At 37.6% G+C, this 13,014-nt stretch overlaps 1 protein-coding gene and 1 pseudogene across 4 annotated transcripts; one reads left to right on the forward strand and one right to left on the reverse strand.

Annotated features, from left to right (window-relative positions):
• The first annotated feature begins 5,438 nt into the window (after positions 1–5,438).
• On the forward strand, positions 5,439–10,539 carry LOC126785881 (elongator complex protein 4-like). 4 transcript variants are annotated; one of them, XM_050511550.1, is made up of 10 exons: positions 5,447–5,558; positions 6,103–6,117; positions 7,787–7,996; positions 8,091–8,317; positions 8,402–8,474; positions 8,571–8,727; positions 9,255–9,330; positions 9,495–9,654; positions 9,736–9,827; positions 10,162–10,539. In XM_050511550.1, the coding sequence occupies exons 3-10, from the start codon at positions 7,864–7,866 to the stop codon at positions 10,327–10,329; spliced, it is 1,086 nt and encodes a 361-aa protein (XP_050367507.1). In that variant the 5' UTR covers positions 5,447–5,558; positions 6,103–6,117; positions 7,787–7,863; the 3' UTR covers positions 10,330–10,539. The 4 variants fall into 4 exon arrangements, with proteins under 4 accessions (XP_050367505.1, XP_050367507.1, XP_050367504.1 ...); XM_050511547.1 differs by having other exon boundaries at positions 9,252–9,330; positions 10,162–10,538; XM_050511548.1 differs by lacking the exon at positions 6,103–6,117 and having other exon boundaries at positions 5,439–5,558; positions 9,252–9,330; positions 10,162–10,538.
• Positions 10,540–10,727: 188 nt separating this feature from the next.
• LOC126787263 (probable mannitol dehydrogenase) lies at positions 10,728–12,381 on the reverse strand (annotated as a pseudogene).
• Between the last annotated feature and the right edge of the window lie 633 nt (positions 12,382–13,014).

A 13,014-nucleotide genomic window follows, 5' to 3' on the forward strand; every position in this document is an offset into this window, starting at 1 on the left:
TTGTCTACACCTACTTAATCAAATCACAAAACACATGCGGCACAAAAATTCAGTTAGGTCCGCCATTGCATGTATGCTACAATCTTCCAAGAGAGCCAATCTATGTATGATATATCCTTGATGTAAAGCTAGAAACCATAACAGAGTAGTCTGACTCGACTTCAATAGCATCCCAACCTTGATGCACAGCCTGCACTGAGGGCATGCACTTCGGTGTATAGAGCTGACTGCACATGAGGGATGAGGTAGCTTGTAATTTCACGTGAATATACATTTTATCTAAGGTTATGATTACTACAATTCGAATGTTTAACCAATCAATTTCTACACTAGGCAACTTGATGTGCAGGTTTGAATGGCATAATTGATTGCTATTGTGAGCTACTTTGCATTGTTCCAAAACTTGGATCCTTATCATAACAAGGAATGAAACTATAAGCTATAATTGGTAATTTTTGCAATACGTACGTAACAAACATGCTTCTAAAGAGACTACTTAACTGAAATGTTACACATTTTCGAAACATCCAACTAGGAAGCATTAGATTTTTGTGGAGATATTGGAATGCCAATTCAAAATTTCTATATAAAAATTCTTCACTCGATAAATTTGGTGTAGTGTGCAATTCTAAGTGTCTCGAACCCAAAACTTGTTGCAAAATACATATTCAGTTAGATGGTTTAGATACATATATGAAGTATAGAAAAAAGGACCTTTACCAATTGAACCGTTTAAGTACCGCAAAATTCGTTTGACAATACTCAAAGGGCACGTTTGTTACAAGGGATTGTGGTAGCTTGGCTTAATTCCTTCTATTGTGCTTCACTCCTCATGCCTGGCTTGTGCTATAGAAGTCATAACCCATGTTTGGAGCAAGCACGAATAAATACAGTATCTTATCAGAGAGTTGAAATTGTTCTACATGATTTCTTATGTGACCACAAAACCAGAGTGGGTCTTCTTCTGAAATCAATGAACATTGAAGATTGAAAGTTTGCACCCTTACTTGGTTTTCTTCAATCCAAGTTTTACAGATCCATGTTGGGTTCTTCTTAGCAATCAAGCATTGAAGAAATGACTTTTCATCTAGCAAAGTTTACCTTCCCCGAATTATATATTCCTAGAAAACTCAAACTTTGCATGCATGGTTAAATCAGATTGTGTCTATATAAAAATGGGGTTAGGTGAATCATTAGTGGTTTCTTTTGTCTATGATCAGAGATAAACAAAAATCCAACTTGAGCTTTTTACCAATTGTTGAATCAATCAACTAATTAAAAAATATATAATTCGAACCAAAGCCACCAAATACAAACCCAGTTAGCATTAATTTGCTCCCACATGAATTCGTTGGTTTTTTCTTCAACCTCCATGTAGCAGACATCAACCTGATGAAATCAAATGCAAGCGAGCTGCCCAAAAATATGGGTAATTTACAAAAAATCCAACTACATTCCAACTCGATTTCATTTGGGTTTTGAATGAAAGCAATTGAAATTGATGAAAGTAATTGAAATTTTCGAATAGTATTGGGAGTCAAAGGGCTGTTGCAAGCGCAAGAACAAGAACGACGACTAAACCCAACCCAAAATATGATTTTGAAAGGAATTGAAGGTAGCAACCATGATGAGCGAAGAAGCTAACGTCTTAAGGAAATCGTCTTGAGTCCGTTGTTTATTCATCGCATCTTTTGTTCTTCCATTTAGATTATCGCACTCATGTTTCACTTATGTCATTTTATTCTTTCCGAAGTATAAATGTGTATTTGCCACCTTTGTTTGTAAATTGGGTTGTCTGTCTTGTTTAGCATTTGGGCCAGTGGCATCAACGCTACTTTCCGTATTTTAATTTCGTAATCTCTGAAAATTTGTAGGATTCGTGGAAACGTTTTATAGTTGTTTTGTGTTGTTATAAACTCGATGGAAAAATTCTTTCGCAGATTTGGTATGGTGAATGAACAAGTGGAACCATGTCGTTTGTTCGTTCGTCATTTATCCTCTTTTAAGTATGTTTAGTTTCAAAATCCCTCAATATATTGTTCATGTTCCTTTCCGGGATGTGACAGATTGTGTGCGATGATCATATGCAAAAGAACTTAAGACTAAACATTGAATCCGACAATACATCATTCAATCAGTATATAGTGATATATCTATGTTTTTTTTCGTGATATATATATATATAATTTTTTAAATTGGGCTCTCATAAATTTGGGGCTCTAGGCCCATGCCTCTTGGGTCAGTATCCTCGTTTTTTAGGGAGCATGAGCCATGGAGTTTGAGACAAGAGGGTTTGTAAATGAGGCTTGAGATATAATACTTTGTAGCGGCATTTCAGGATAAAAAAATGAGCTTGAACTGAGCGATGTCAACAAGATCAAGTATTTTTAAGATCAACTCTAATAGTTTTGGTTGCAGGCTAGACTAATTCCTTGTTGCATTCTTTGAAATACTACTGATGATCATTGTGCTACAGCCACAATTTACTGACCACTTTGTCTTCTGAATTTTCATTGTTGCTTGATTTGTTGGGTTTAGGCTAGAGAAGGATTTCTTCGCAGGGAAACTCATATATGATCCATAACATTCACCAAACGTACATTTAAACACATACACGTACATAATCAATCAAAATTAAAAGTGGAAATTTTATGAACTGTACATGACAAATTTCTCACTCTAAAATATGGTGAATTTACTTTCTAATACATCAAAACCGTACATGACTTTTCAATCTCGACCCAATTTAAGTGCACACTGTTACAAACTCTGTTAATTATTGTGTTTTCTGTCAAATATTTTAGGGCAAATTCGTATATTCCTGAATAGATGCAAAAAGAACATCGGCGACTCCATATCACTCTGCATTTCCTCTCTTTGATTGAATCTACATACATGCTTCAATTTAGCTGGTTGCAAATTGATGAGTTGTTCTTTCTGGAGCAATTACCTTCGATTTGCTTCTGCTTGTAGACCAAAAAGAGGAAAAAGCTTGAAAATGATACATATACAAATGAGGTGAATGACAAACCCACATTAGTACAATCATCCTAATGATTAAAATACTAGAAGAAATAATTATATGCTTGCAGTCAATCAAAGTTTAATAGAGAAACACAAAGAAAGTTAAGATCCATTATTAAACATCAAACAAGCAAATATTCAAATACACTCTTACTGTTTTTTAGAAAGCAATCTTTTAGAAATCAGGGGTTAAACCACAAACATTCAAATGCTAAAAACCAAGATACATAAGTAAAACACACCAAGCAACTCACATGACTAGTCAATAGTGAAGAGAAAGGATTAGATATTTCAAAGTGTTGGCACCCAAATCTTTCTCCTAACACCGAAATCTGATTTAGTGCTCGATCGTTTTGTTGATTTAACGATAATCATGTTTGAAGTTGGGTTTGGGAGATTAATCAAGAAGGGATGACGATGCGGTGAGTTATTTGAATTATGGGTTTGACATGGTGAGTTGGATATGATGGGTAATGATTCGGAAGGGGAAGGAGATCGCGGTTGTCGCGATGTAGGATGAGAGAGAGAGAGAGAGAGAGAGAGAGAGAGAGAGAGAGAGAGAGAGAGAGAGAGAGAGAGAGAGAGAGAGAGAGAGAGAGAGAGAGAGAGAGAGAGAGAGAGAGAGAGAGAGAGAGAGTGTGTGTGAAATACTATGTTACCCTTTAACAAATAAATAACTATACAAAGTGTAGGTATAGTTATTAGGTCGTGTACCGTTTTAAAGTTAATAACACTAAATTACCTTTAATTTAGAGTGACACATCTATCATGTATGATTCTTATTGGATTCTTATAAAAAAGTCATATTTTCTACATACAATTAGAAATAAATCAAGTAAGATTTGAAAATTAAAAAAACTCATCCAATTAAATTCCTTAAACCGTTGCCCCTATTTTTCTTCAAAATTACGACTCGTGCCATTCATCTTTTCTCCTCCAAAACTTGCTCCGGCCTTGTTGACGTCGGTGGCCACGACGCCGATCTCCGACGGCCGAAACCTAGACCACTGCCTGCAAGCTCATTAGTCATTCTCTTCTCCAACGCCAACCCCGCCGCCGTCAAATCCTTCCTCACCTCCGTCATCGACAAGATCCATAAAGCCTCGACCTCTATCAAAGTCTCTGATCTCCGCTCCTTAATACCCAAAATCAATGCGCCGTTCAGCTCTATAACCAAATCGATGTCCCCATTCCTTTTCCTTACCTTCGAATCGCGTCTCTCTCTCTCTCTCTAAATGCTCGACGTCGCCGATCTCTCCCTCTGAACTCTCAAGCCTCACTGAGATTGGAGGTAGTGATGGTCTGGAGGCGGTGAAGGCGGCGACTGTGCAGCTGGCAGCTGCTGATGCATGGGTGTGCTGGAAGGAGAGGACGATGGTGGTTGTGCTACTACTACTACTGCTGCTGCTACTACTGCTGCTGCTACTGCTACTGCTACTGCTACTGCTACTGCTACTGCTACTGCTACTGCTACTGCTACTACTACTACTAGCGGTTGTGACAGGTAGTGTGACAACGAGTGTGATAGGGGTTGTGACAGGTAGTGTGACAACGGTTGTGACAAGTAGTGTGACAACCGTTTTTACAGGTAGTGTGATAGAGGTTGTGACAGGTAGTGTGACATCGGGTTTGATAGGTAGTGTGATAGTGGGTGTGATAGGTAGTGTGATAACTAGTGTGATAGATAGTGTGATAGTGAGGGTGATAGGTTGTGTGACAGCAAGTGTGACAGGTAGTGTGATATGTAGTGTGACATCGGGTGTGACAACGGTATGACATGCCGAGACCAAATGTCTAAATATGCGAAATGATATTAAAATTCAAAGGAGATTGGTATAATTATGCTCAGAGTGAAGAGAATAACTAGAATTAAGGAAGCTTGAGCTCTGATTTCGCCAGAATTGCTTGGAGCACTACCATGGATGACGATAGCACCTTGGTGGGTTGCTGCGCCTTATATGGTGGTCGGTTCGGAGTGGGTAGAGTATCAAATGAAAGATGGGAGAAAGATCTTTCTAACGGTACCAACCATTCTCAAATCCATTGCCGGATGACAAAGTTATGAGCATAATTAGAGAAAGAAGGAAAAAGAAGAAGAAAAATAGTGAGAAATGATAAAATAGTTCGGAAAATATTTAAAAGTGATTTTTTCTATTTTTTCTTAAGTTTGTTGACTATTTTTAATTTTTAATCAATTAAAATAATTTTTTATAATTAAAAAATAAATAATGACTTTTTTTAATTGAAAACGGGAGATGGTACATTTTTCTCATTTGCCCTCAAATTTTCACAAATCAAAATCTGAAAAGAAAACCGAACCGAAAAAAAACATGAAACTCCTTTAAACTGTAAAACGTCGTCGTATGGCTTATAGTACAAATCGGTATTCACAACGACGGCTATCGTCATTTCACTCATTCGTCGCAGCCTCGCTCCGTCGCAGTCGCTGCCAGGTCCCAGCCTCTGACTCCTCTCAGCTCTCTTAATCGGAGTATCTCCCTCCTGCGATTCACTCTTCCATCTCAGATTCTCAGGTACCTTTCTCTTTCACCTTGATTCTGCCAATTTCGTATTTGTAAGCTCTCAATTTGAGAGGCTTTGTACCAATTTCGTGGTGTTCGTATTGCTCTCGCTGATAGGATTATTCAATGTGGGTCTCTTGTCTTCGACATGCTTATTCTTCTTCATCAGTTTAATACATGTTTGGATTTCTGTATGTCCTCAAAGTGCATTACAAAGTTTATACTGTATATGTTATAGTACTTATGTCATCATTCTATCTAAAGACTGTTGTTGAGCTTAAGAATATTATGCTTGCTTGATAGCTAAACTACTTTAAGTTTTACTGATTGATTCTCCACTGCCAACTCATATTTATGATACTTATAGTGAATTAGTGATTGCCTGATTACTGTAATTGATAAATCAGAATCTTGGTCCTGTTGATGATGAATATCAAGTCTTCTACTTGCATGCTCTTATTACTGTCATCTCATTCCAATGTCAATACCTATACACTACCTATGAAATCTTCTACTCGCATGCTCTTAATAATGGCATCTCATTATACATGTGCAGATGGGAAAGTCAAGAGTGAGTGAAATTCCTTGGATATAAACTCCTCTTTGTCAAGATTGAAAAGTATTCCCATTTTTCGACTTCTTAAGAACACAGTTCCTTGTTTATTAGTCTTGCCACGTGCTGTAACTTCATTTAAGTTTGAACAAGCAGCTTTAGGCCTCTCCTTTCTTTTTATATGAAAACCAATTACCAAATAGTATTAACTCTCTCATCTTTGAATTTACTGAGAACAAAGTTTCACTCTGGAAATACTTTACTAATGGTTCATGTATTATTCTAGTACTAATATCCTTTCAAAAATTTCCCAAATTTCATATGTATATATACTGTCTTGTTACACTGAATAGAAAGAGTTGCTCTCCAAATAGTTACTTCCTGGCAGTATGCCATATCACAATAACAAAGGACTTTTCAAGTTCTTTATCGGAAATCATTGACTGTTCAGTTCGTTTGGAGAATACAAAAAGGTTTTTTGACATGGAAAGACCCATTTTGGTTTTAAATTGTTTTTTATTTGGTTAAGTGTCCAAGGATAATTTAAGTAGGAATTGTGGCTCCCTAGGGTGAAAGGCCCAAAACCTGATCAGGATCCGCTTGGGGGGGGGGGGGGGGGGGGGGCTTTGTGGCCTTTATGCCAGCAATGTGCTGTAACCGGAGACAAAAGGATTTTTGAGAATTTTGCTTGGATTTTTATTTGAAGGTTTTGAATCATGTTACTGAACTTTACAGCAGAGAAAGGATAGGGTCTTTCTGAACTCAGTATCTAAGCCAAAAGACGTGAGATATGATTGCTATTCTTCCTGTACAGCTCTTTAAGCGCATTTATTCAGCATTTTGATTTAAGCCTGAGCTTTATGTCATGTTCTTATATAAATTTGTACTGAATCCATTCACTGATATTCTTTCACATTATTTCAAGTACTTTGTAAATTAGGATCATAGCTTTATTGATTAATTACTGTACCCTCTGAGCTTGTAAGGCTCATTTCCTAATTATCATAAGCAATTGGGGTATTGTTTTGCTGTGAAATATGTGCTACTGTGTTCGAGAATTTTTGTGCTGCCAATGGCTGATAACTACTCCAGGATTATTGGCTTTTGTGTTGTATTGTATATAGTTGTATAGGAATAAAGTGTTAACATGGAGCCTCCTTTGTTGCTCTTTCTTGTATTGTAGAACTTTTCAAGAAAGTTTCTCTTTTGAGTTTGTAAAGTGTTATACACAACTCTTCAGTCAGAATTTAGTTTGGTTCTCTCTAGATGGTGTCTTGGAAAGTGTTTGTTCAGTGAAAGAAAAAAAATTGAATCCAAACTAAAGTTTGTAGACATCAGTTTTACCTTTTTTCACTCTGATAAGAACAAATATTTGTCACTACTGGTGAGAAAAAATTGATTTACTCTAATTTCAGTTATAAACTATTACACTTGGTCATAACACAAGGTTGGGTTGTGACAATTATAATTACAATGGATTGTATTACTAATAGGGTTAAAGTTGTGAGTTGCCAGAGTTAAAGTTGGCTGCTTTCGTATTGCAATGTTGTCTGTATGTGGCTTTGAGGTTGAAATATATGCTTCTTTGGATGTTGCTTTACAACCTTACGTCATTGGGTTGAGGGCAATAGCATATTTTTGTAAATTGTGAATCGGAATAAGCTTAAATTTTCACGCTTGGCTGCAGGGTAGCTGTTAATCAGCAAAAAGGTGCAACCTTTGTTCCTCTTTAATTCGAAGAAGTGAGGCTGTGTTTTGTCAGCTATGGCTGCAACCAAGACTCGGACTAGTAGCTTCTCTCGCAATTTATCGGGGGCAAACTCACCTCAAATTACTGGACTCAAGCATGGACCCAATGGCACAATGTTCGTTTCATCCGGGATTCCAGATCTTGACAGTAATCTTTTTAACTAATAAATTATATGAAATTTTGTTTTTGTTTTTTTATTATGTATAGAACTTTCATTTGATTTATTTTTGTTTTTTTGCAGAAATATTAGGTGGTGGTTTTTCTCTAGGGAGCTTAGTCATGGTGATGGAAGATGCAGAAGCACCTCATCATATGCTTTTGCTAAGGAATTTCATGTCTCAAGGACTTGTTCACAACCAACCCTTACTCTATGCTAGCCCAGCCAAGGACCCAAGACAGTTTCTTGGTACTTTGCCAAGTCCAGCGGTAGCCAAAGATGAAAAGTCTAGTCATCGAGACCCTGATCAGGTTTTCTTCTTCTTCCAGTTCAGTAAGTGGGTTCATAGGGTTAGAAAATGGTGGTTAATTCATTGTTGTCATCATACTTTTCAGGAGAAAGGGTTGAGAATAGCTTGGCAATATAAAAAGTATTTTGGTGAAAATCAGCAGGGTTTTGGTAGTCAAAGTATGTTTTTAGTGATCTTGATTGCTTAAAAATAATCTCATTGGCACATAGTTGATTTGGATTTTGAGAGAAATTTGTTATGCTATTGTTGTCCAGATAGCAAATATGAGTTCTGCAACAACTTTGACTTGCGGAAGCCCTTGGAGAGGCAGTTTCTAACGGGAAATCGAATAGATTGTGCTAGCATTCTTGATTCTCCAAACCTTGCCACACTTCAGGCTCGTTGTACTACTTTTTTATCACAATTTCCAAGGTACAATATTCTAGTCTTGTTTAGTATCTGCCTTGTCTTGTTGGGTTTGTTAATATATATGCTATTTTCATATCGTTGGTTTATCTCAATGTAGAGCAAACTTCTTTAGTTTTCACTATAAAATTTACAGCTGCCTTGTCTTGTTGGGTTTGTTAATATATATGCTATTTTCATATCGTTGGTTTATCTCAATGTAGAGCAAACTTCTTTAGTTTTCACTATAAAATTTACAGCTGGTGTTTGAATTTGAAATGGTTAATTTTGTTTTGAAACTATGCTTATAATATCTTTGATATTTACAAGTGGGATTGATGCTTATAATGGTTCTTGTCTAATAGTTCTTGATTCATTTCTGAATTTGAAATGTCAAAATTCCTTTGAAATACATGGATGATGAGATACTCAGATTTAAGAATTTGAGAGGCCACATTTTGGTGGATAGTTTTTTTTTTTTTGGGTTTAGTCTTCACTGCTAACTTTGCAGTTCTTATCATGGTTTTCACATGCTTCTGACTATTATACAGAAGTGATGGGAACATTTCTTGTGTTGGTCGAATTGCCATTCAATCATTCTGTGCTCCACAGTGCAGATATTCCAACATGGTGAGTGACAATTTTTATTTGGTCTTCAACTGCTATTAAGATTCTCTGTTTTGTAGCTGCCTCTTTTTTCTTTTTTCCGCAGGTTTAGTGAGTTTTTCATTGTTCTGTGTCTTATGCATACTCAAATCCATAGCTAACTCGAGTGTAATATTGTTGCATTGCAGGAATGGGATATGCTTTCCTTACTTAGATCTCTAAAAAGTATGCTACAAGTTTCAAATGCAGTTGCTGTTGTGACATTTCCGCCTAGTCTTCTATCATCCTCCTCCTCTACAAGATGGCAACACATGGCAGACACCTTGCTATCAGTTAAAGCCATTCCTGGTATACATCAGCTTTCACAATGGTCCCGGCAACTTTTTGTTTTGTTTTGTACTACTAACCTGCCATGAATGATTTATTCAGATGAGGATAAGGAATTGGCAACACTCCTTACTAGTTACCAGGACATGGTTGGCCTCCTTAATGTGCAAAAAGTAGCACAAATTAACACACAGGTAATGGCTTCCCCAAATCTAACACTGACTGATTCACATGAAGTTAGTACATATTTACTAATTCTGCTAACTACAATTTGTAAATATCAACTACATACACAACCGACCAATCCACTCGGTCATCCTTAGAGACCCACTAATCTGTCAGTATGATTAATGTTATACCACTGCTTCTGCTAACTATTGAGTAGTTGCTGCTATAAACATTTCATTATTTATAGAAGTTGGTCAAGTTGAAAAAACTCTCAATTGGCATAATGCAATGAGTTGTGATACACTTTTGTGCTTCAATTTAATTTCTTTGTTTTACTGCAATATAATTTCTCCTGCACAGGTTCCTGTCATCCTTGATGCAACAACCTTTTCAATAAAGCTCCAAAAGCGGAGGTTTTTGGCGCTAGAATGTCTAAACCAAGCCCCTGTCGATGGTCCTAGTGGGATTTCATATGGCTCTTCTGGTAGTTGTTCTGGGTCCTCTAAAATTGGATCTCTTGATTTTTAAATTGTGACATTGTGATAGAGGAAGAAATCAGCCTTTGGAGTTAAATCTTAGTCATGCATGTACTCGATATTAGTTTTCAGTTCTTGCTTTTTTGTTTTTAGCAATAGGGACTAGAGATATAGAGAAAAATTTGTAGTGATTTATGTGATTATATAGCAAACATTTCAAAAGAAGGCAGTAAGGTTATTCATGTATTGATCAGTAACATTATTCGTGATTTCATGTAATCATCTAATTTGAAAACATCACATCACGTTCTGCTTATAAAGTGATGAGCTTAAGACAGATTAAAAGGAACGAAAGAATGTAGGGAGAGAATGTAAAATCGACACTGATTACGAAACCAAATCCGTCTCAACTTCAGTTATTTATTCATCGATCCAGCCTGGACTGAAGTTTTAAGAGCTAGCCTTCAGTGTGTTTCCATTGTCAAGTAGGGGCTCCATTGCAGTGTTCAAGTAGTCGATTGAAATAACCTCAATGTCTGCCGTTATGTTGTGCTTGGCTGCAAAATTAAGCATCTCTCGTGTCTCCCAACTCTCCTTCATACCTCCAATGCCGCTACCAGCTACCATCTTTCTTCCTGTTAAGACGAATATCTAAGCCTATTAGAAAACCCTGTAATGCAAAAGCTAAGGTAAAGCCGACTACTATAGTTACATCACTTGCATGCTTACCCGACAGTCGAGGAAAAACAGGAAGCTCAAGAGGTTTCTCTGGTGCACCAATCATAACGAGTTTTCCATTGGTCTTCAACAAACCAATCAAATGCTGAAGAGTGAAGAGGATGTTGTGCAGAAACTGTCTATGATCCCATCCATTGTACCAACGGCAGCCTATGCAATTAATCAATGAAACAAACATTAAGTAACTTGTTCATTGTTTAAGCCACTTACGAGTAAAGGGTGTAACTTGTTGGCCGGAATGATTACCTGCATTTGATCTTGGTCACGACTAATCAAAAAAGAGTCAGCTCCTAGGTGTTCAATAGTTACCTCCACTTTCTTAGGGGACCTGGGGACGTACTGATCATGTACTGTAACCTTCACCCCCGTAGCCGTTGCAAACTTTAACGCGACGTGGCCCAAACAGCTTATGCATCCCGGGCTTGTCAAGTCCAAAATATCTCAAGTGGCGCGGTTGTAGGTTGTAATCTCTGCACATAAGAGTGGAATGCCGATGACAAAGTGCTCATCCGCCTCATCATCCACCAGAATGTCGGAGTAACCGCCATAGCCCATAGGTGGTGGTTCCGCGTGGTACTTGGCGCCATAAGTGATCGAGTATCTGTTTGGGGCAGTAGTTCTCAAGGTGGTGGGTACAATTATCACAAGATCGGCAAGATCCACAATGCAGCTAGCAGACACCAACTCTGTCTCCAACTTTGAGCTTACACAGCTCCCGACTTCCGTTACTTCACCAACAATCTCATGCCTGCATGCATTCCCAATGTTCATATTGGGTTACGTACGTAAGATCTTAGAACTTAAAAGGGTGGTACCAATATACCATTATTCAGGCGATAAAAGTGTACGTGATTACTTAAACACTGCTCAAGTCTGATTTGTATGATCAAGTCGATCATACGTAGTTACGTACCAATGGAGCAATACTGGGTAAGTAGAGAAGTCCCATTCGTTCTTGACCATGTGAATGTCGCAATGGCAAATCCCACAGTACGACACTTTGAACGTCACGTCTTTCTCTCCGGTTTCCCTGAAATGAATTAAATTGTTGTTCAACTTCAGAAATACAAAACATATTAACATGTTCTATGGTGTAATATGAAGATAGATCGATGAAGAACAGAAAAGTATTTACCTTCTGGAGAAACTGAAGGAAGAGAGAACACGAGACGAATCGATATTGAAGTACGTGTACGTGAGTGCTCTTTAATGGAGCCAAATGATATATTTAGAAATCCAAACAAACAATCTAAAAGATTAAAGATTAAACTGACATCACAGGTCACCAGAATGGTTAGAGACTTGGAGCTTAATAAGAAAATTTTGGTGCTTGTGGGTGTCGTATGGAGCTGTGGTCTTACTCCATGAGGAATTCTACGTGTTTTATACACAAGCTTACAGTCCGACAAGATTACCCAAGAAAGTTAAACATTCGTTAGCCTAGCTAATGCCATTCATTCAGCATATTTGATTTTTGGTCTTACACTCAGAATGGTCTTGGTCTTGGTCTTGATAATAGTCGTATCCAATCTCTGAAATTTATTTCTTTCAGTTTCCGCAATTGTATTTTATAAATTTCATGTCAACTTGCAAGTTGCAAACAAACTAGTTCAAAGTAGTCCCTTCTCTTGACTAAGGGTTGAGAAGGTGGTGGCGAATTTTATAGTCCTTCCCGACTGATTTTCTCAAGCTTATGCAGTGGTGGCTCAACAAGATAAGGTGGGGGTGGCTCATCTTAACGACTTGGTTGTATAAGATGGAGGAGGTTATAGCGGATTTGTCCAAACGGTTGGCGATTGTTGACCAGGAAGAGCTCAATATTGTTCAGATTGAGGACCCGAAGGAGATTGTTTCAGGGAAATTCTGGCTGGTGGGAAGATTGCTTTCTAATAAGCCATTCTGTTTTGAGGCTCTGCGTAGCACCTTCAAACGAATTTGGAAGACTAGAAAGGAAGTAGTTATCTTCAAATGGGAGGACTCAGATAGAATTGTGTTCTCT

This window comes from Argentina anserina, chromosome 3 (genome assembly GCF_933775445.1).
Source record: "Argentina anserina chromosome 3, drPotAnse1.1, whole genome shotgun sequence".
NCBI lineage: Eukaryota > Viridiplantae > Streptophyta > Magnoliopsida > Rosales > Rosaceae > Argentina > Argentina anserina.